Genomic DNA, 22,319 nt, shown 5'->3' with positions numbered 1-22,319 from the left:
AAAAATACTTTAATGAGAGACAGATTTCAGTTTAATTTTATTAAATAAAACACCTGTGTGTCTCTGTACCTCTGAGCCTCAGAGATGGGGACATCCAGAGTTGCTTCAAGCCAGCTGGTGGTTTGAGCATCTGATAAGGAGGCTTCCTGGACAGGCCCAGCAGAAGGCGACCCCAGGGGTAGATCCAGAACTCACTGGAGGGATTAGATATCTCATCTGGCCTGGCAACAACTCAGGATCCCCCAGGAGGAACTGAAAATTGCTGCTGGGGATGACAGGAGGCCCTGCTTAGTCTGCTGCCGCCACATTCTGACGCTGGATAAGAATAAAAACATGGCTGGAATCTGAAATCTCTTCATTTGTGAAAACTAACCCAGATCATGTTTAGCTACTTTACCACTTTGGTCCAGACTGAAGACTCTAAACAGCTGTTGGACGAATCGTCTTAAAAATTAGACTCACACATTCATGTCACCCTCAGGATGAATTTAGTCACTTTGGTGCTTCCAAAGCGTTCAGTCTAGTGCCAGCATCAGGTCAGCATTTTCATTTGTCCAGTACTTTGTTTAAAGACCAACAACCTGCAGAACTTCACGTTCTTGGCAACCACAGCAGTACTTTTGCTCAACAGCATACTAACACACTAAAGTATGATGGCAAACACACATGCTACTATTGTCAGTCGGGCTGCAGTCAGAGTAAATCTTAGTTGACTGAAATCGTACCAACTCTTCAACCAGCTGAATAAAACATCTGCATGTCATCTCTAGATGAACTAAATAGGCCACAGTGCATTGACTTCGCCTATTAGCCTGAATGAATTCTAAATAAACACACAAAGCTCGTACTTGCAGCATATTAAATCATTTTTACTGCTCATTTCATTCTGAAATAACGACAACAGAGTCGGAGCAGAGCCCTGTGCACCTGCCTGCATTCATATGATTTGGTCATTGGGCTGTGATATAAAAACCGCCTGACACAACCACCACAACAGGCCCGAGGTCAAGAGCTAGACCTGGGGTGGGCAATCCTGGTCCTCGAGGGCCACAGTCCTGCATGTTTTAGATGTTTCCGTCTTCCAACACACCTGATTCAAATGATCAGCTCATCATCAAGCTCTGCAGAAGCCTGATAACGATCCTGATCATTTGAATCACGTGTGTTGGAAGAAGGAAACATCTAAAACATGCAGGACTGTGGCCCTCGAGGATCAGGATTGCCCACCCCTGGTCTAGACTCTTCTCCTCTGTGGTTCCCCGGTGGTGGAACGAGTTACCAACCTCTGTTCAATCTGCTGATTCCCCTCAGTCTTTAAGAAAAGACTAAAGACCAGCTCTTCACTGAACACCTTTGCACTTGACAACCTGAAAACAAGCAAACAAAAAAAAGAAAAGAAAATCCTATCACCTCCCACACAGCCTGCCGTCGGCATCAGCACCCTGTCACACTTGAACTTGTTCTATGGCACGTACCCAGATGGTTTCCTCCTGACTAGATCCTTGCTTGTGTTGTATCTGCTCTCAGATGTACGTCGCTTTGGATAAAAGCGAAAATGAAATGAAATGAAATTGTAGAAACTGCTGTTCACCAACTTTATACTCAACTTTTGGGAAGTTTGTTTGACGAAAATACAGCCGTGCCAACAACTTCTCTGACATGATGACAATTCCTGGTAAACGTTCAGTAACCAGTTCATAAGTCAGACCTGACAGTCTAAGTTCAAAGTTGTGAAAACCCAGAAATAATGATTCATCCTAGAAGGCTTTCCTTCTTATAAAAGCAACACCAGTGATTGCCTGAGTCTGTTAGCATGGTTTAGACTCTTTGTTTTGGTTTACTGGTACAGTATCAGAAGCTCATTTGAATTTCAGCTTATTTTTCGCTTCATAGGAACCATTTGCTTCTCTGCACTTGTGACCCAGTTTACTGAAACCTAGTCTCCTCATGCTGCAGGAAACAGCAGCTTTTGGATGCATGTAAACACCAGTGTAAGCCACATTCTTCCTTAACAACAACAAAAAAAATTGTATTCCTTCAAACCGACACAAGCCTTACTCAAAAGTAATGACATCCTGTATTTTTAACAAAATCTAGTTTCCTGATGACGACCACCAGCAGATAGTGTATTGTTAACACTGATTGTGAATTATTCCGGTAAACATTGCAGGAGAAGACACATTTTCCCACCCAGAGTGTGAACTGGACTTTCTGTGTCCCACATTCTCCTCTGAAGCTGCTGCCACTCCTTCATCAAGTTTCATTCATTTGGCTCGTACGCTGTTGTTCTAACCGTGGGCTGGAGTCTATTTTCAGCCGCTGCACTGCTGGTTCAGCTGGACAGATAACGAGAACTGTAGTCTGATCTGGCAGGAAGAATGATGGTCGGGTTATTAATCTTTATTTGGCTGTTACAGCTTCTCTAACAAGAGAGAGTAATTCAGGAGTTACAACCTCTGCTCCATTACAGACAGATTTGTGGTGCAAATAGTTTGGGTTTCCTCCCTGTGCACCACCTTCATGAGTAACAGTCTAATGTTAATGTGGACATCAAGCTGCCTCTTCTGCTTCTCGGTGATTCAGTCATTTCCTTTATTTCCCAGACAGCCTTTACTTTGTCTTTCTGTGCTGCAACATCATAAATGAGGTCATAAAAAAAGTGAATTAATACTGTGATCAGCTGTTCAAATGACTCACTGTGAAGCTGCTTTTGGTTTCTCTGCCTTTTTGTAATAAATTCCAACAAAATAATAAAATTGTAAACTTATTTTTGAACAAAGTTGCAGCTCTAGAAAGACAACTTTTGTCTTTGCTTTGTAAAAGATTCAACACTAAAATCAGGTCAAAATCAGGTTTTCAGCTCATGTTTTATCGAGACTGTTGTCTGAGAAAGACATCCGTTGCTTCAGTAAGTTTCCCAGAACAAAATATTTGCATCCAAAATAGTTTACAGTTTCAGATGGTAGAGAGCGTTACTGCTTGTGTTTAAAAAAAAAAAACTTCCTCAAGTAACCGCCAACTGTCAGTCTGATGTTAAAGCTGTGCAACGCTACATCAGAGTACTGACTTAGCAGAACTGGAAATGAAACTATGTTTGATGAACACCAAACACTGCACATCATGACAAACACATCATCCCCACTGTGAAGCACGGCGGTGGCAGCATCATTATGTGGTAATGCGCGCTAAATTACAGGATAGAATGAATGCAGTAAAGGATGTGGAAATCCTGGAGGCCAACCTGATACAGGAGAACTGTGACTTGGGAGAAGATTTGCTTTCTGTAACATGACACAGCCTGAAAAAAAAAAAAAAAGAATGGAATAAGATTGCAGCGTCCAGATGTACAAGGCAGATTAAGATCTATCCACAAAGGCTCAAAGCTGTAACTGAAGCCAAAAGTACATCGACTAAATACTGAACTGAAGGAGGTGAATTACAAGTACTTATTTTACATTTTGAATTAATTCTCATAACTTTGTGGAAATCGCTTTGACATAAAAGAAGGGTTTTTTGTTATGTTTTTTGTATCGGGGTCTCAAATGTGCCAAAGGGCAGCTTCATAAACAACTTATTAGTTGTATCATCAAAACACCAAAACTCAGTTCTATCTTTACTTTTGGAGAGTTGTATATGACAGCATGATAAATGCACAGCGGTACGAATGAGACGGCAGCATTTTCAGAAGTTTGTGCGACTTTCGGTGGTGAATCAGTTTAAAGTTGAGTTCTTTCTTTTTATCTCTTTCAGTCGTTTGGAGAGCAAAGTTCAGATGTTGGAGTCTCAGCAGAGAGGAGAGCTGGAGGACATGAGGGTGGAGAAGAACCGGCTGCAGGTACAGTCACTAAAAAAATGACATCTGTGTGTTTTACAGTGAAACAGCACCATCAGCAGGGGTCTGTTTGTACAGGTGTCCGCGCGTTTATTAGAATTAATCTTGTCAGAGCTAATTGTTGACAGTTTTATGTTAACTAAATCAAGTCCCAGCATGGACTTTATATTTAAAGGGCCACATTTGACATTTACAAGCTCGAGCACTCCGAGAGCCTGACCTCATAAATGTACATTTTACAGATCTGAGCATGCAGAAGATTTGTTTTTACAAGTTTTACAGATTCAGACTACTTTAGTCTCAGCTGGTTCAGCAGTGCACATCTGTGTTAAAGTAAATTGTAAAGTGGAAGAGCAAAAACCCAAAAAGGATAAGAGAAATTAAAGCTTCATGGACAAATACAGATCCAGGGACTGACAACAGAAACAAAGGTAGATTGCTATTTTAAAAACCTGATGTGTGAAGTTCATGCTCTCAGTAAACATCCTCTTCTCAGTCTGTCGTCAGGACTCAGATGGCGGCGATCGAGTCTTTAGAGAGGCAGCTGCGAGTGGCCAGCAGCAACAACACCGTCCTGCAGAGACAGCAGGCTCAGCTGATGGAGTCGGTCCACACACTCATCAACATGGTGGCCAGTCCTACAGGTGCACACATGCTTTCCACACAGTATGATTACATGTATACATGTGTGTGAGTTACAGCTTTCAGACTTCATTGCATTTTGTTGCGTGTACGTATGCAGGGTTGCCACCTCGGGCCCAGATGTGGAGGGACTGTGCAGATGTTTACAAGGCCGGTCACTCTGTCAGCGGACTGTATCACATCTACATCGGCAACAGGACTGAACCTGTGCAGGTAACGTCTCACCTGCAGCAGAGTTTTAAATGAACAAAATTGCTTCCTCCAGTCGAGTCCTGAACAGCCACTGGATGAGCTGAAACATTCAGCACACTGACTCCTGGTATCGAGCCATAACCTGATCGATGCTGTAGATGATTGTTCTGTTTCCTGAAGGTGTACTGTGACATGGAGACGAGCGGCGGAGGCTGGACGGTGTTCCAGCGGCGATTTAACGGCAGCGTGGACTTCCAGAGGAGCTGGAAGGACTACAAACTGGTCAGTTTATCCAATGAGGCGGATTAATCACAATAAAATAACGTTGTGTAGTAAAGTGAGCTCATCGTCTCACCTCCTCCCTTCTCCTCCTGCAGGGTTTCGGGGACGTGTTAGGAGAGCACTGGCTGGGTAATGAAGTGTTACACCTGATGACCAGTCAGGGCCAGTACTCTCTGAGAGTGGAGCTAAAGGACTGGGAGGGAAGCTCCGCCCACTCCCTGTATGACCGCTTTACACTGACCAGTGAGAGGCAGCAGTACAGGTACCAGCTGCAGCTTCAGTACGAGCATCCTGCACACTGTGACACTGACACGTCTCACATTTACTGACGTTCTACATTTAAATACCATGAAGCAAGTACTTGAGTTTTCTCTGCATTTCAAAGGGAAATCTATGTGTGGTGTTAGTCGACCAAGGAAAACAATGAAATCATACCTAGTCTTCAATCAAGTAACTGGTCCCAAAAGAAAAACAATCAGTGTTCTGCAAATCTGCACTGAGTTCACTCTCCCTGCTGGTGTTATTAGCTTAAAGAAATTTAAAACAAGCTTTAAAGAACAGCTTGTAAATCAGTATGTTAATCTATTAAATCATGTACTGTTGTTATTTCATTACAACAGACTAGATGTCGGTTGTTTAGCTCTGACATGCAAATTACAGTTTGTAATAATATACACTGTAAAGATTTAACATTTTTAGCTGCTTTTAACTATAATGTTTTAAAACGATTTACTGTTCTTTTACAGATATACCCTGTTTTTTTGGTTGTTTTGTTTTTTGTAAATTACAGATAATGACTACTAAAAACACAGACAAATTATTAATTTACACACTGACCCTAAAAAACAGGCCAGAACCTATAAATGTTTTTCTACAGTGTTTGACCATAAAATGACACCGTATTTGTTTTTTTACTGTATTTAAATCTGCTAAAAAAAACAAACAAACAAACAAAACCCAATATTTTATAGATATTTGCTGTTATTTCCATTAAATGTTACAGTATTCCACCATTTGTTAACAGATTTTATTTATTTTCTTATTTCTTCTGATACCTTTTCATTCATTTATTTATTTGTTATACAATGTCTTACATTCTGAGTAGAGCAATTTAGCATTTTATGGCAGTTCTTATAATTTAGATTAGAAGAATAGAATAGAATAGAAAAAATACTTTATTTATCCCAGTCTGGGAAATTACTGAAATAGATTGATGATGCAAATACATCTGTACTTTGACTCTTTCTTGTATCTTTTTAAATCTGGTGTTTAGAGCTGCAGCTGTTGCCGTCGTTGCTGAACAAATTGCACATTTTGTTGTTTTCTACGCAGATGTAGAAAGTAGTAAAAATGTAGCTCACAGCTTCTAAAATCCCAAGACGACACCTTCAGACTGTTTATTTTGTTGGACCGGATAATATTCCATTAGATTCAACTTTATTGCTGTAGCACAGATCCAAGTATGAAGACAATTAAATGTAGTTTAGTATCTAATCAGAAGCCGCAAAAGAACCAGTAAAGTGCATTGTATACAGTAAGGGTGTGTGCACACATGTTTACAGCCCCTTCATACACACTTGTACATGCTTTAGCTCCCACATACTTTACATGCATCCCGCCCACATCGATCGTCATAAGATTAAATCCTGAATGTATGACATCACAGTGGATGTACCAGCTTGTCTCCTGTTGCTCAGGTTGTACCTGAGAGGCTACAGCGGTACCGGTGGAAGGCAGAGCAGCCTGACCACACATGGCACCGGCTTCAGCACCCGAGACCAGGACAACGACAACTGCGACCACTGCAAATGTGCTCTGATGCTCACTGGAGGTAAAGTTTCTGCTGCTGTTCGGGCTCAACAGGCTGTTGAGTAGATTCAGTTTTGGAAATATTCAGTGCAAAGAGAGAAAAATAAAGACACATTTCTAAAAATAAATGTACTCCTTTAAATACCTTATTTAATAGTGTGCAACCACACAGCTGATAACAGTCTGACTTATTTAACGCAAGCTTTCATCAGATAGTGTCTCTCTGCCACAGTAAATAAGAAAATAGTCTATAATTCGCACTTTACATATTTTTGAGTTCCAAAATAAGTGGTGTTTTCCCAAAAGCTGCGGTCTGTCAGTGCACTGCTCTTCACCTTGTGTCAACGCCAAGACAAACAGCTCTTTAGCTTCCCCTCGATGGGTTGCGATTAAGTTAATCATTGTGGCAAAACCTCGAGCTCTCTGAGGAAAAGACTCCACCATTAGTCATTTAAAATCACAGTAATTTCCAGAGAAAGACAAAGTAAAGAAGAGAGAGTGACGGAGACGACATGAGCGAAGCAGGAACGGAGGAAACACCCACTCGTGCAGTTTACCCTCAAGGAAAAATTCAAGTCTAACTATGAAAATTGCACTTAAATTTGGAAATAATGAGAACCGTAATCAAAAACCATATTGCGTTCAGGAATATCAGCATCGTTTTCAGACACGTGTTGGGTAATTGCAAAGTCAACAGAAAGCAGATCTCGACATCTGAACTCTTTCTGTGAGTCACTCATAAAAAAAAATGTTTTCTGCTCATGTCAGATTTATTGTTGTCATGCAGATTATTACACATTTTAAGAAAACCAACCGTGAAAACCAAAAACTCACAAAAGCCACAAATCACACTGAGATTTACAGTGTAGCTGGAACTAAAGCTTGTTGCTCTGTCCTGCTTTGATATTTAAAACAGCTCTGATGAACAAAGCGTTAAAACAAAGTGTGAGAACCGAAGAAGCCTCTTGGATGAGAGGTGGAACGTCTGTAAGAACCTAAAAGAGAAGTCCACTTGCTTTGTACTGAAGCTCCTAGGAAACTGTGATCACATTTTCCTGACAAGCGACCTGAAGCAAACAGCTTCTCACAAGCAAACACAGAGTGAGTTTGGCAGCGTGAGCTCGCCGTGTTTGAACACCAGAGTCAACACTTGAGTTGTTTTTCTTTGAGCCTGACCACAGCCTGTCCACAACCAAAGCTAAAGTCATTGTAGTTGCCTTAACTTTACCAAACCCTGACCGTAAGAGTGCAAAGTGACATGTTTGATTATGAGAACATGTTAAACACTGAAGCTGCTTTTGAATCCAGAGACTGAAGCGACAATAAGAAGAGAAACAGAAACAGTGTGATGAGCAATGAGAGAGCAGCTTCACGTGGACAAACAAAGATAATGGTGGGATTTAATTAAAAGCATCCCACTGTTGAAATACTTTGTTACAAATAAAGAGCCCTTATTATAAATTGTAGCTCATTGGGATGATAATTGTTGATGCATTGTTGTGTATAGATCACTGATGTCATGGGTGGAGAAGGAATGAGTTTAGATGGGAGGGAAGGAGAGAGGAGGAGACGATCCAAGACAAGACAGAAAAGAAGACAGGACAGGAAAAAAAGATGTGTAAGGACGAAAGGTGGAAGGAAACAAGGGATGAGAGGAGATGAAAGGGAACAAGAGAAGAGGGTAGAGAGAAGGAAACTGGAGAGGAGAGGAGAGGAGAGGAGAGGAGAGGAGAGGAGGAATCAAGGGAGGAAGGATAAGCAGAAGGAGAGAAAACAAGAACATGAGTACAATTAAACAGTCAAAGAGAGGAGAAAAAGTAAGGATGGAGGAGAAGAGAAGATCAGAAAGGAGAGTGAGAAACAATAAAGAGTCTGAAATGAGAGGGGAGAGGATAATAAAAGACAAGAAGAGAAAGGAAACATTTGCTTTTTCTTCCCTCTTCATTCATTCACCTCCATCTTTACATTTCTTTCCATCCTCTTACTCCTTGTTTTCACCATCCTTTCTTCCCTACAATCCATGCATTCATCTTATCATCTCACCCTCTCCTACCCCCTCTTCCACTTCCTCTACTCATTCTTCTTGCTCTTTCTTAATTATCTCCTCCCTTGTCCGTCCCTGCCTCCGTCAGGTTGGTGGTTTGACGCCTGCGGTTTCTCCAACTTGAACGGTATCTACTACACCGTCGGCCACAACATCAGGAAGCTCAACGGCATCAAGTGGCACCACTTCCGAGGCCCCAGCTACTCCCTGCGCGCCACCTCCATGATGGTACGGCCCTACGACTTCTAACAGCACCCCTGCACATCCATGATGGTTTGGCCCATGACATCTGCCGACAGTCTTTCAGTATCACGGCGGTACTCCCTCCAACATGCCTTCCTGATGATGTGAAACTTTTAAACAACACCCCTCAGATCCAGCCCCAGATCTCTTGGATCTAACATGGTACAGCCCTTCAATTTACTGCCATGATGGTAAAACTCCACACAGAAAGTTGTTTTATGTTTCCTGACTCTGGACTTTGTTTTCATAACCTGCCCCGGAGCCATGAGGGATGGACCATGCCAGAAAAGAACTAATTCATACTGGCTTGTTGTTGAGTGCACATTTTCAGACCGTCCTGGAAGGAATTCATAATGTTTTGCTTGTTTGTGTCAAGCAGCTTCAAAAACTGCATTTCCTCGAATGGCCACTAGAGGCTGGCTCCGGTCCCCATAGACACCCATGTCAAAATGTCTAATTTTACAGCAGAAATAAACATGTTTACAGCCTGGTGTAAGCAACGGTTTTGAGTCTCTGTAGCTAACTTTGTAACAACTGTACGGGGAGTGATTTTTTTATATAACTCACCTACTAAAAGTGTATTAAAGCTTAACGTTATGCATAACTTCGAACACTGAGCTGTTCAGGAAACCTGTGGGTATGCCGTCACAGAGGGTTTATCCATCTTTCTATACAATCTGTGGTTTGTACACATGAAAAGTGACAGAAATAGTGATGTAAAGAAGAGAAAAGAGGCGTTGAAACACACTGCTGGTCACTGCCTGAGGTGGGTTGGATTGTACAGAAATTGTTGGACATAGTCAATCACCTACAGTTGGTCCATCAGAAAGGTTTCTGGAGAAGGTGGCTGGCAGCTTCACAGTACTTTCCTTTCTGACTTCGGAGCATCTCTTGGATTAGAAAAGGTATGATCACTACAGACGTGATCAGAATACCTTTGCAGCTAGCAGCCATGACTGTAATCACCTTTAACCTGCGGATCGTCTTCTGAAGGACTCCACCGAGGATCACTGACTGCTTCTTGGTCCTCGGAAGCATTTTATAGTAACATTGAAAACACCTTCAGATACACCGAGATCTGAAGGTGTCATCTTGAGGGTTTTAGAAGCTGTGACCTCTATTTTTTACTACTTTCTACATCTGTATAGAAAAGCAATAAATTGTGTAATTCATTCAGCAATGATAACATTAGCTGCAGCTCTAAATACCATATTTGAACAAACAGTGTGCTGCTGGATCTGCAATTATTCGACTGATTATTGGACAGAAAAATCACTTGTAGCTACTTTGATCATTGGTTAGTTGTTTACAAAAGTCAAATAAAGATTTGTCGTGGCAATAATAATCTTCATTTACAAAACACTTTTCAAAGGGGCATCAGTTTTAAGGTCAGAATATTAGATGTTAAAGAGCTCATAGGCTGTGTTTTATGTTTTGTGCATGTAAAAGTCTGTAAATGCACAAAAGCCCAAAGTCCAGGGAGTTAGTACCTGACTGAAGTGCTTCATTTGAAGTCCAGGTTTTTCTGCCGCTATGCCACCATATAATACATTTGCATAGCCTCTGCCTGCAGCTAGTTTAACTACAAACAAAGAACGAGCAGCTTAATTGCAGGCCACCATCATTTCCTACCTAAAGTTGCTTTTGTTTGGGCAGTTTCTCTCTTCCTATATTCATAGATCTGGGTTTGCAATATGTAATCTGCGCTACCTTGCTCAGGATGGAGGCCTTAAAGAGCAAAAACACAGCGTTTGGATGAAGAGTGAGCAGAGGTGCTGTAGCAATGTACAGTATGGGAAAAATCATGTGTTTTTAAGCATGCAAACATGCTTTAGACTCCCCCCCAAAAAAACTTGTTAATGTGAAAAATATGGCCTTTTTAAAAACAGATTAAACCACTTTGGTGTAAAAATAAATAAATAAATAAAAAATCTGGAAGAACTCTTAAAGCTATATTTTAAAGGAGATTTAGGAGAAGTAATTACGCTCTTGTGGCCCCAATTACAAGCGCTTTTATCCTCTCAAATTGTCAGCTGGGCACCTGGAACAGATAAAAGACCTCTGTGCTAAGATCTAGAACTATGTTTCAGCACATAGTCCAAAGAGGTCAGAATTATAAAAAGTCTTTAAAGTAATCAATCAAATCTTAAAGTCTATCCTCAAACATCTTGGAGAGGCTGAAGCAGGAGTGATGTGGTGACACCTCTTGCTTTTGGTTAAAAGCCTGGCAGCTGAGTTCTGTACAGTCTGGAGTTAATCGGCGGGTTTTTTGTTAATGCGAGTTAAAAGGCCCTGGTCATAATAAAGGCAAGAGGAGATGAAAGCATGAAAAACAGTTAGGAGAGAGTGTTGACTGAATTATTTATAAGTTGGTAAAAACACAGTTGCGCAGTCTTTGTGGTGCTCAGAACTTAAGTTATTATTCAACCAAACGCCAACATTCTTCAGTTTCCAACCAGCAGCTCATGATTATTAGCAAACAACACATCACTGTCTGCTGTTGCATCAGAAGCTGCCATTAAGACACTCATTCTACAAGGTTTTTTTTAGACGGACACATAAAACGAACAAGTGGAGCAGAAGGATGGAAGTGATTCAAGGTTCTGGGATGTTAGCTTTTGTTTTGCTGTCACGCTACAGAGGCAGACAGTCCCAGTGGGTTATTTCTGTTAGATTATGTCAGTTCCAGGTTAAGATAATACACCTAATGGCACCAAAGATGTGCGCAAAAAGACTGATAGGATATGTCACAATGAAAATTAAAGCAAGAATGAAACTTGTTATAAACACAACAGAGTTCAGGTTAGATGTCTGTCATTTAGCTGCTGTTTCCTTTAAAGTCGTCTTCTTGTGCAGCTATACACTGCTCCCAGGGCTCCTGCATTGTCTGTCCAATAAATAAAGGTGTCAATAACCAGCTGCAATATTCTGAATCTCTTCAACTGTCAACACCTGATTTTAATTTTGGACAAGAGGAAGACTGGTTGACACTGAGCTGTTGAACAAGGTCACATCAGTTTAGTGTTTGTTTGTAACGTCCTTTATACTGATGTTGTTGCAGAATTGTTTAAGTCTTTCAGAAGCACAATCAATACTTTAGCTGCTATCTTTTACTGTTCGATTAGCCTAATGTATACCTTCACACATGCACCACAACAGTCTCAGAACTTTTGGATTGTACCTGATACATCAGTTAAGAAGAGATGGACTTGAATGAAGCCAGAGTGAGTCCACATATTAACTAACAAGTGTTACGTGACTTCATTTAACTTAAGGAAGACAGAAAAAGAATCAGATTGCTGTTGTGACAAGTTGAAGCCACACTGAGGATGGATTTGATGCCACAGCTGATGAGCAGTGGGAGGAGATCGTCCGTCTCCTTCTGTGGACCGACTTTGTTTCAGCAGGGCAGCTGGTCCGGCCTGCAAAGACTGGACCTGGACCGTGTTCTCTTCTTCAAATGTTGTTTGTGGACAAGTTTTAACGCGTCTCAAAGTCTGCTTACCGTGTACGTTGTTTCATAAATGGAAGCTGATAGATGGCTACTACTAGAGATGGATCTGGAGAGACAAGGAACTTTTTAAATTGCTATTTTGGGAAATAACAGCAAACAGACTGAAATTCTATTTTTAATGCAATATTGAACAAGGAAGAAATTAGAGAAGAAATAAACAACAAAAATAGGCAGAGAGGAAAATAACATAAGAAAAAACAAATTGTTTTATGTTTGGTAGAAAATCTGGATGATCAGCAAAGGAAGGAAAAACAATTTAAAAGTAAACCGTAATCGAGTCCAGATCGTGAAGCAGAGAAACGTTGCTTTAATTCTCCTCCTAGTCCAAACAACCTCGTGTTTTTACTGTCTCTTGTTGGAGTCTACATGTCATTAAAAGATACAAACTAATATTCCCAGGGCACTCATTCAGACACTAGATAAGTTGCAGATTGTTAGAGTTAACATCTGAGTTTTTCTATCGGTCTCATGCATCCAGACTGAATCGATCATATTGGAAACACAACTCTCACATCCCCACACAAACGACAGGCTCATGTTGTAACAAAGACAGCTGGGATTACATTGAAGTGTCCTGTTTTAATTCCTGCCACTATGACACATGATATGCGGGACCTTACGTCATCATGCTGGCATCTCTCACTATAACTCCTATTCTGTGGCCCCTTAAACATCCACCCACATTTTTACCACCAACTTTTCCATAGAAGTCCCAACCTCAGCTTTACTAAACTTATCAGGGCTGACAAGTAGCCAGTTAGTTTTCTCTTGTGGAAATTCATTTAGGATGTCTGCAAACAGGTTTCACATGTTACAATACTTTGAATCATGTTTTCTCAAAGTGTATTCACAGACATCTTTAAGTTAATTATATATATCAGTAACTCATTTTTTCATCAGTAAAAATGACAGTTACAGATATGTGCAGTTGACTTTTCACGTTTAGAAAAAAACATTGTGACTATCTGAAAATGTTCATTTTAGATGTCTATTTCTGAAACATGGGACGTAGCAGCAATATGGCGAGCTGCTTTAACATTTACCACATGAGCTGGATGTGCAGTGCAGGTATCTGGAGTTCAGTTCTTTTTTGATATCCACATCGTTAGTCTTCTGAGGAAAAATAACATCTTTTTTTTTCTTCTTTTTTTTGTCATTCTTGTGTTACAGATATCCACAATCCAGCTGCAGACATCTGCATTTCACATGCCACATATCTGCAGTTCATTTACACTAGTTTTAGCCACATGATAAACAAGTAGATTGTCAGAAACTAGAAGATGTTTCCTTTCAGATCATGTCTTAAACATGCATTTTGGGCTTACAGCTCTCCTGGTATAAGCTTTTCCATTTGGTTATGCCAGATAGAAAAAGAGGTTAAGAGGTTTTAAATAATGACACACAGTATGTAGAGGTTTTAAAATTTGACAAAAACAATTATTTAAAAACTTCTGTCCTTGATAATCCACTCCTGTTACTGTGAGCTTACAGTGTGTGTTGTATTTTAGCTCATGTATTATTTACAATTATGTTTTTTACTGCCACATTGTGGAAACAGGACTCTGTGTGTGTGTGTGTGTGTGTGTGTGTGTGTGTGTGTGTGTGTGTGCGAGAGAGAATTGATTAACAGTCTTTCAATTGACTTTTTATGCATTTCATTAAGCTGCATCCTCATGAAACAGCAACACAAAGTGCAGATATTTACTGCCTGTTTCATCCGTCATTAATCAATCGCTCCACCCTGATTGATTTATAAGTGCATATACTCTCTGCTGGGCCAAAGTATTAATGGCAGAAATCCATCCAATATTCTGCTTCTACAAGCCAGCAGAGTGCTAGTGCAGATTCCAGTGCAAGCTCAATTAACATTAAAAGCAGTAAAGGTTCCAGAGACAACAGTACTGCGTCCTCGGTTTATTGATTTAAGATCAACAATGGATCTTATCTGAAAAAACAATAAACAAAACTGTCTCTGCTGTCTGTGCTGAGTTATCTTGTGGGGGAGTTATCTTGAGTAGATGCAGTAAAAGTTAACACATCACCTTGTTATCATATCATGTTTCAGATTTGTTTGGAAAATCAAAACGCTGCACAGTGATGACGCCTGAACATATCTCAAGACGACATGTTCTTCTTAGGATTGACAAACCAGCCCTCCAGTGTGCAGAACGTTAAAGGAATTGATTCACATCTTGGGAAGTGATGAGAAAACTGACACCACGGTGTGAGCTCAGCATTCAGACTTGAAGCAGGGGAAGGTAACAAAATCCATCCACCTGCACCTCAGAAGCCCACTGATTAGTGTGTAATATCGCAGTTCTTAAATCTGTACACAATCAGTACTGTTAAAAATAGAACAAATAAATAACAGCAGGTTTAAGGGAGGTTTTAAGCCGGATTATTTTTTAGGGAAGCAGCAGAAGCTTCCTGTTGTCTCTGCAGATTGTCTGACAACATGTAAAGCCCTGAGCTGTAGAGGTGCAGACATCAGTGGAAGAAGTACTCAGATCCTTTACTCAAGTAAAAGCACGAGTACAGTAATGTAAAAATACTCCATATAGGAGGCCCGCATGGAAAATCTGATGTAAGTAAGAAAAAGTCCCGGTTTGATCCCTCTGACTGATTTGTTATTACTATAGATTATTAATAGTCTAAAAACTGTATAATATGAGCGGATCTTATACAATATATTATGTTATTAGTTTATGTTTTATCTATTGGTATCATTACACTATGTTGTCCAGTTACGTGTGTTTTTTCTGGTGGGGATCAGTGTTCAGTGTTACTCTGCCTCCATCTTGTGGTCATACTGTGTTACTACAACACGGTGAGTTTGTTGCGGGCTGCTCAGCGGTTTATCTTCACCACAGCAAAACAAAGTACTAAACATGCTTTAAGACATGCAGCCACAAACTAATGATCAATAAAGGATTTTACTGTGTGCAGTGTGTTTGTGACAGTGCAGGTCCAGCAACAGAACTATTAATATTAAATGACATGAATGAAAAATAACATCCAAGATGGGGTAGGAATGGGCTGCCTGCAATCAGAATGATGTTATGTAAATCAGATTACTGAAAATAAGTAAATATAATCAGGACAGATTACATCCGAAAGTGTGATTATATTATAGCGCCATTGTCAAACATTATTTGATTATATTTTGAGTAACATATGACAATTCTTTAAGACTCTTCAGTCCTTCTGGCACAACCAAGTCCAGATATGACCTGACTCTGTACAGTGGTTCCAGATCTGGACCTGGTCTAATGTGGTCCAAATGGAAAAACGCTGTGAAAACATTCCTTTTTTGCATTGTGAAACATTGTAAACAGGTTTCTCAAATTGTGTACGTAGGTTTCAAGCAGCATTAAGGGTTTACCTGAATTGTCTAACAGTGTTTTACAGCATTAAAATTTGGAAAAACTGAGAAGTTTAGTTTTCTTTAAAGGTTATTCCATCTGAATTTTACTACAATTTCTGCTCAGTCATCTTTGATTTCCTTTTTTAAAAATGGTAGCATGAAATATGTATATTTATGAAGATGTTTGTAAAAATGTAGCTTGATCTATCAAATACTTTCCCAGATAATATTTCAGCACGTTGTTTCATGGACTGCAATTTAAGGCTACATTTGGATGACAATATTTTCGAAACTAGTAAAATATATATAATAATAAATAATAATAAAACTGTCATTGTTATTTCTCATCATGCCATTGATTCAGAATCTCCCAAAATTGACAAGAAAATTAAATAATCTCAGATTATGGGTGTGAAATGCAATATTAAAATTAAAAAATAAATAAATTTTTAAAAAACAAAAAAACAAAAACAAAACAGAGCTGCCATAAAAAGTCCAATCTTTGAGCACACATCAACAAATAACAACAACAACAACAACAACAACAATAATAATAATAATAATAATAATGCAGAAGTCAGCTGGTGGTATTTTCTGAACCATGTGTAGTTGTATGTCACAATAATACAAGGCAAGACTTTTAGTTAACTGTTAAATATGAAATACTTGGTCCCAAAAAAAAATAAAGTTAATATATCTTTGTTGAAACTTGTATTTTTGTATTTGTTTGTACAACAACAAAACATTAGGTGATATTGTAAATAAAACTGAAGTTTCAAAATGGGTTTATAACAAAAGCATTTTTTTGTGTTCCTAATTTTTTTTTATTGTCATGATTAAACCGGTTCAAGCACGCCAGAGATCTTCGAGCAGACGTTACCTGACTATACGAGATGTAATAACCCTAACCTTTCCCTTAACGTCCTTACTTGTTGTCTGTATGTCTTCAATTTCATTGACCTCAGCTGCCCTGTCGGGCTTCGCTTTTACGCCACTGAAGTTTGTCCCTCCGCGGCTCCAGTAGAATCTCTTCCGGCAGTGACAAGTGCAGCAGAACTGTGTTAGCGGTTTCCGTGAAGGTCGTGAGTCCAACCCGTGAGTATCTAGCCAAATTAAAACTATTTAACCGTGTGTGTCGGATGTTGGCTGCGACGTGTTGCGTTTTCAATTCAATAATAACTTCTGCATTTTTCTAGTTTTCCAGGATTTTGTGGCTTTCTGGCCGGTTAGCAGTTAGCTGTTCTCAACCTAGCTACCGTTAGCTCAACATGCTGTGCTCACATTAGCTCAATGCTAACAGACGGCTCGTCATGTTATTAAATGTAAATCAGAATAGCAATGTGTACGGCTTATATTAGTGTTTCTCGTGTCATTGGGGAGACGCATTATCCTAACATGACTAAAGAAAGGATGTTTTTCCGTGTCTGGCTGCTCCGGCTAACAGAACTTTGACCCTCCGCCGCAGCTGGTGCTGTTAAATCTTTATTTCCTGACACTAGTCGCCATTACGCTGCTGGGGGACGCTAATAATGTTTGTATGTATTTAATACGTGACACTCTGAACGAAGCAGGACACATGCTTCAGGTAGGACAGTTAGAATCGACAGAAAGGTCACCCGATATGAGTCCTGACCTGAGTTGGCAGCCGTGTGTGATGCGTTCAGGGACGCCATAATGACCGGTATTGATAGTTTCTCAGAGAAATGGGTTTGATGTTGTCCAGCTAATTAAATAAAAGTCAGTATTTTGAGAACAGCGGCCTTGTTGCGTTGACTGAAGCTAATTGACCTTTAGGTTGGTTAACTGCTGTTACTTCTGTGACCCATCAGATCCTCTGGCCACCCTGCAAATGTAGCTGCATTGTCTTAGACTGTATTTTATCTACTGTTGTCAGTCAACGTTTTTAAAATGATCTGGTCTAGTTGCTGCCTTACAACTGTGACTAGAGATGAAGCAGTTGTTAGGATAAGATAATCCTTTATTAATCCCACAGGAGGGCAATTTGCAATGTTACAGGAGCAAATGGGATAAATGCAAAAATGTTGGGAACAGTAGTATAAAATAAAAAAAAATAAAGATATTGTAAAGCGCATTGTCCTGTCCATGTCCTGCATGGATTTGGAAAAATCAGGTATACAATTCGAGGTTCAGAAAGCAATTTCTAAAAAGTGTGGTGTCCTTTTCTAGATTTCTTGAAAGACCCTCATCTACTGCCACTGAGTATCTGAGGAGCCTAAAATTCACATATATATTTTGTTTATGAAGAAAAAATGGTTTAAGTTTGAATTTCTTGCAAATTCTGTACATTAATATGTGATATTCAGTGTATAAAAAGACATTTGAAAGAAAAAGCTATTGTAAAGCTCTAAGGCAGCCAACATGAAATAAATCCTGCACTTGATCGATCATTATGAGTCATTTCCCAAATAAAGTTATAAAAAATATTTTTAGCTTCTTAAATGACAACATTTTCAGCATTTCCTCGTCATATATATCACAGTGAACTGAATATTTTATGAAGGACTGCGTGATTATAGCTGAAAACTGTATCATGATTTTTTTTTTTTTAATTATTAGTCAGTATAGGTAATTATGGATCTTTTTAATGACTTATTTTTGCTACAGACCAGGAGAAAAGACTTAATTTTAAGTGCCATTTTAACCTGTTTGTCAAGGTACATACATATGATTTGAATGTTAACACTAACAAACGCTCATAAATAAGTAAAGGTTAAAATAACTCTCTCACTGAAATAAGTATTTGCTGCTTCCAGTCTCTCAGGTGTGACAATTTGGTGCATTTCTTTGTTTTACTTGATAGTAAACAAAATGTTAAATTCAACATAAGTTTCCTGATGTCAGAGGGACAAAGCAATTGATTGATTTCTAAAATTCTTGGCAGATAAATCATTAATTATTAGTTGCGGCCCCCTCATGATGTCATAGGAGCTAAACGTTGACTGCACAGGTCCTTTAAAGACTTGATTTTGCCTTTTTTTCTCTGCAGGTGATCAACCATGTCTCTCGCAAAGCCGGCGATGAGGGGCCTGCTGGCCAAGCGTCTGAGGTTTCACCTGTCCATCGCTTTCACCATGGCTCTCGCTGCTGCAGTAGCGTTCAAGGTGGGAGCAGGACACACACCCACGTGGCTGCAGCCTCAGTCCTGATTCAGTTTTTATGATGTAAATTGTAACTCGTACACATGGTCGTGCTTCAGAGTGTCCTGTCAGCATCATCTTAAAACTCAGCAGACAATCGAAACAAAATAAGTTCCATTTGGCTTTTTGTCAGCTTGTGGTGGAAAGAAAATTCTCAGGTGTGTCAGAGGAAAGCCCAACTCCAGTTCCTGATAATTTCTACAGTGCTGTCATCGATGCAGCATCTTTAGTGAACCCTCTGTACGCTTCTAGTCTTTCTCCTTTGGATATTGAAAGTGATGTTGCACATTGTTCATAAATATTACTGCACTAAAACTATAAAGACAACGATTATCTGCTGTAATGTCCTGCTAAGAAAGACTCCTTAGATCAAGCTTATACGTTATTTTGGGCTTTTGTAAATTCAGCAGCAATTTTTTAAAGATTTCCTCACATCAGACGGAGGAAGCAGCACACCTGGGACAAAATATCTGACATCAGCTGTCAATGAATTAGACAGAAAGTTGGACTGGAGTGAAAGACACTGAAGGAAAACGATTTAAACAGTGCGTCAGACAAATGCGTCTTGTGTTTATATTACTTCTGGTAACTAAATCAGCTCCAGTCGGTCTGACAGGTGACACTGCTGACTGAGGTCATGCTAATGCAGCTTCAGTTAGCTAGCTTAGCTGTCAATAAGCTCCATGTTGGTGACAGAATCTGAAGGCTGCTATTTTTGACTCTGCACTGTGGTAGCCTTCATCTCAACTAGCAGCCATATTGGTTTCATGTTAATGTTTCCTTATGTTGGGTGATGTGTGGACTTGATTTATTTCTGCTGTGATGCTGAAGCATTGACATCGTGGTATTATAGCAGCCGGCTAGTTTGGTTTAACAGACACACTGCAGAGTTTTCAGAATGGAATGATCCAAAACTTTGGACAGCGTCTGCTGTTTTCTTTCTCCCGAATCTTCTCTGTGCACCGTTGCACTATGTTCTCACTTTGTCTTTATTTTTGAATCCATACACAGTGACGATGGGTGTAGTTATAACGAAGCTTCAACGCAAACATATGCCGTAGATGGTTTTTAGTTGTCAAGTTTTTTGAGGCTTTGTTTCAGCCCTTGTTCTATAATTTAGGTATTTTTCTGTATTTGTGCTTGAATGTTTTTAATTTATGTTACTTCAAAGAAAAATGTGGTCCCCTCTACTAAATTATGCTTGTCTGATAATTTAAGTTACTACTTATCTGGTGAGTTTAGATTTTACTTGAAAACTGTTATTGGTCTTAAAAATATGTGTAACAGTGGAATCAACTCAGACTACAACATGACATTGTTAACCTTCTGAAGCCCCAGAGGCTTCTGGGAGATTTATTTGCTCATGTCACATTTTTATTCACTGTAGGCTCATTTTTCACAGCAACGTAAAGTCCAGGACCTCTGGAAACAGCACAGCCACGGCTACAAGTCGAGGAAACACAGAAATATGTTTTGTGCAGCATAACAGAATTATGATAATGGCATAAGTTGACTGTGTTCCTGTGATTATTTCTGTACATTTTAAAATGTTTTTTCCAAATGCCCACAGTTGTCATCAACACTTTACTATCAAACTTTTACCACTTACACTTTGAATTTGTTGCCAAACTTCTGTCCTGTCAGAAGCCTGCAGTTCACTTGAAAAGGCCCAGATTATAATTATATATATATTTAGTTTTTGCAGATTCTAATGAAAATGTCCTATTTTGGTCAAGTTTTTAAACAAGAGTCATTTTGATGAAATGTCCTGATTTTAAGCCTTGATTCTGTTCACTTTCTCAGCAGAACCGGTAGTCAGACGTTTAGTTAAAGGGTTTTCTAAAAGTTGAAAATCCAACAGTTCTTTTTGTTGTTACAGTTTCTTGCTTTGATAATTGTTGTAAATTTAGCGATTGTGTTTTTTTTTTTGTTTTTTTTTTTTAAACCTTTTAAACCCTCCAACAAGTTTTCATGTTCAGACGGTCCAATAACTGTAGTTGTGTTGTAGCTCATCCTGCTGTATGTCAGAACTTTTACCTTCTGTTACATATTCACAAAACACCACAGATGTAGGACTTGACAGTATTTTTAATTCATAGTATTTTCTCCTGTTCTTAAGGATCTGAATACTTATTCTGGGACTGGCTTCAGATCAGTGTTTGAAACTCTTTGTAAGTAAATCTCTGGTGTTTTGTTGCCCACAGTACACAGTGACAGAGCCCAGGAAACAGGCCTACGCTGACTTCTACAAGCAGTACGACGCCGTCAAAGACTTCAAGGCCATGAGGGAAGCCGGCATCTTTGAGAGCGTGCGGCCCTCCGGGGAGTAAAGCCACTGTGAGTGTCTTCTGGGCAGCCTTTGATTAATGCACCACAACAGCATCTACTTTTATTGTAGTTTCAAACTCCTGCATATATTAACAGTTGTGTCTTGTGCTTCCTTCCTCCAGCTCTGCTTCCCCCTCATTCATTCCTGGTCTGAAGATGGTTCCTTCTCGCGCCCTTTGCTGTTATTTACTGATCAGATGTGAACATTGCTTCACTGTTTTGTTCCTCTAAATAAAATAAACTATTCTAAAAATGTGAGAGCTCTTGTGTCTTGGTGTTGATTAAAAGTAAGTTGTAATTATTCTCTGACGTAACTTTAAGATTTAATAAAATTAGATTATTTCAAAATCTTTGAGAGGCAGAATAAATAAATAAATAAATAAATGTTGCACTGAGACTGAACTGCACTGAAGTGTTATTTGCATTATCAACACATTAAGCTACTTTCTCTAATCGTAACTGAATGTGAGAATACACCGAAAACTGCATCATCACTCACTGAATATGTTCAACAACCCAAATATGTTGTGTTCACTGTCACTAAAAAGGATGATGGGACCCCTAAACTAATATTTAAACAACCCTTTGAGCCAATCACTGCCATCAGGTGTTTTCTGTCAGACTTCTGCACCTGTTGACAGGTATTCTGATTTCACTGCTCATCAGCAAAGTGCTCTAATTTGTGCAGAACAGTTTTTTTGTTATTTTTTAAAATTCTTCTTTTCAAGGGGCTGCAAGGTGGCACAGTTGGTAGCAGCAAGAAGGTCACCGGTTCGCATCCCGGTGGGGGCACCGGAATCTTTCTGCGTGGAGTCTCCATGTTCACCCCGTGCAGCGTGGGTTCTCTCCAGGTTCTCCGGCTTCCTCCCACACAGTCCAAAAACATGTTGAGGTTAATTGGTGATTCTAAA

General features: G+C 39.6%; 2 protein-coding genes across 2 annotated transcripts in view; both read left to right on the top strand.

The window, feature by feature from the left end:
* The window catches only part of angpt4 (angiopoietin 4), an 82,628-nt gene extending 72,245 nt beyond the window's left edge, over nucleotides 1–10,383 (top strand). The window contains exons 4-10 of the mRNA XM_008300430.1: nucleotides 3,751–3,835; nucleotides 4,329–4,476; nucleotides 4,575–4,687; nucleotides 4,847–4,948; nucleotides 5,044–5,210; nucleotides 6,646–6,779; nucleotides 8,890–10,383. Coding sequence (XP_008298652.1) covers nucleotides 3,751–3,835; nucleotides 4,329–4,476; nucleotides 4,575–4,687; nucleotides 4,847–4,948; nucleotides 5,044–5,210; nucleotides 6,646–6,779; nucleotides 8,890–9,050 — 910 coding nt within the window. The 3' untranslated portion in view covers nucleotides 9,051–10,383. The remainder of the gene's footprint in view (nucleotides 1–3,750; nucleotides 3,836–4,328; nucleotides 4,477–4,574; nucleotides 4,688–4,846; nucleotides 4,949–5,043; nucleotides 5,211–6,645; nucleotides 6,780–8,889) is intronic.
* A 6,532-nt stretch (nucleotides 10,384–16,915) lies between these two features.
* On the top strand, nucleotides 16,916–21,666 carry cox6c (cytochrome c oxidase subunit 6C). The gene is made up of 4 exons (XM_008300428.1): nucleotides 16,916–17,017; nucleotides 18,930–19,044; nucleotides 21,285–21,417; nucleotides 21,531–21,666. Exons 2-3 carry the CDS (start codon nucleotides 18,940–18,942, stop codon nucleotides 21,408–21,410), a joined length of 231 nt encoding a protein of 76 aa, XP_008298650.1. The 5' UTR covers nucleotides 16,916–17,017; nucleotides 18,930–18,939; the 3' UTR covers nucleotides 21,411–21,417; nucleotides 21,531–21,666.
* Nucleotides 21,667–22,319: the final 653 nt, after the last annotated feature.

This window comes from Stegastes partitus, unplaced genomic scaffold (assembly GCF_000690725.1).
Source record: "Stegastes partitus isolate 25-593 unplaced genomic scaffold, Stegastes_partitus-1.0.2 Scaffold1540, whole genome shotgun sequence".
Taxonomy (NCBI): Eukaryota; Metazoa; Chordata; class Actinopteri; family Pomacentridae; genus Stegastes; species Stegastes partitus.
This window is presented reverse-complemented; position numbering and strand designations above follow the sequence as displayed.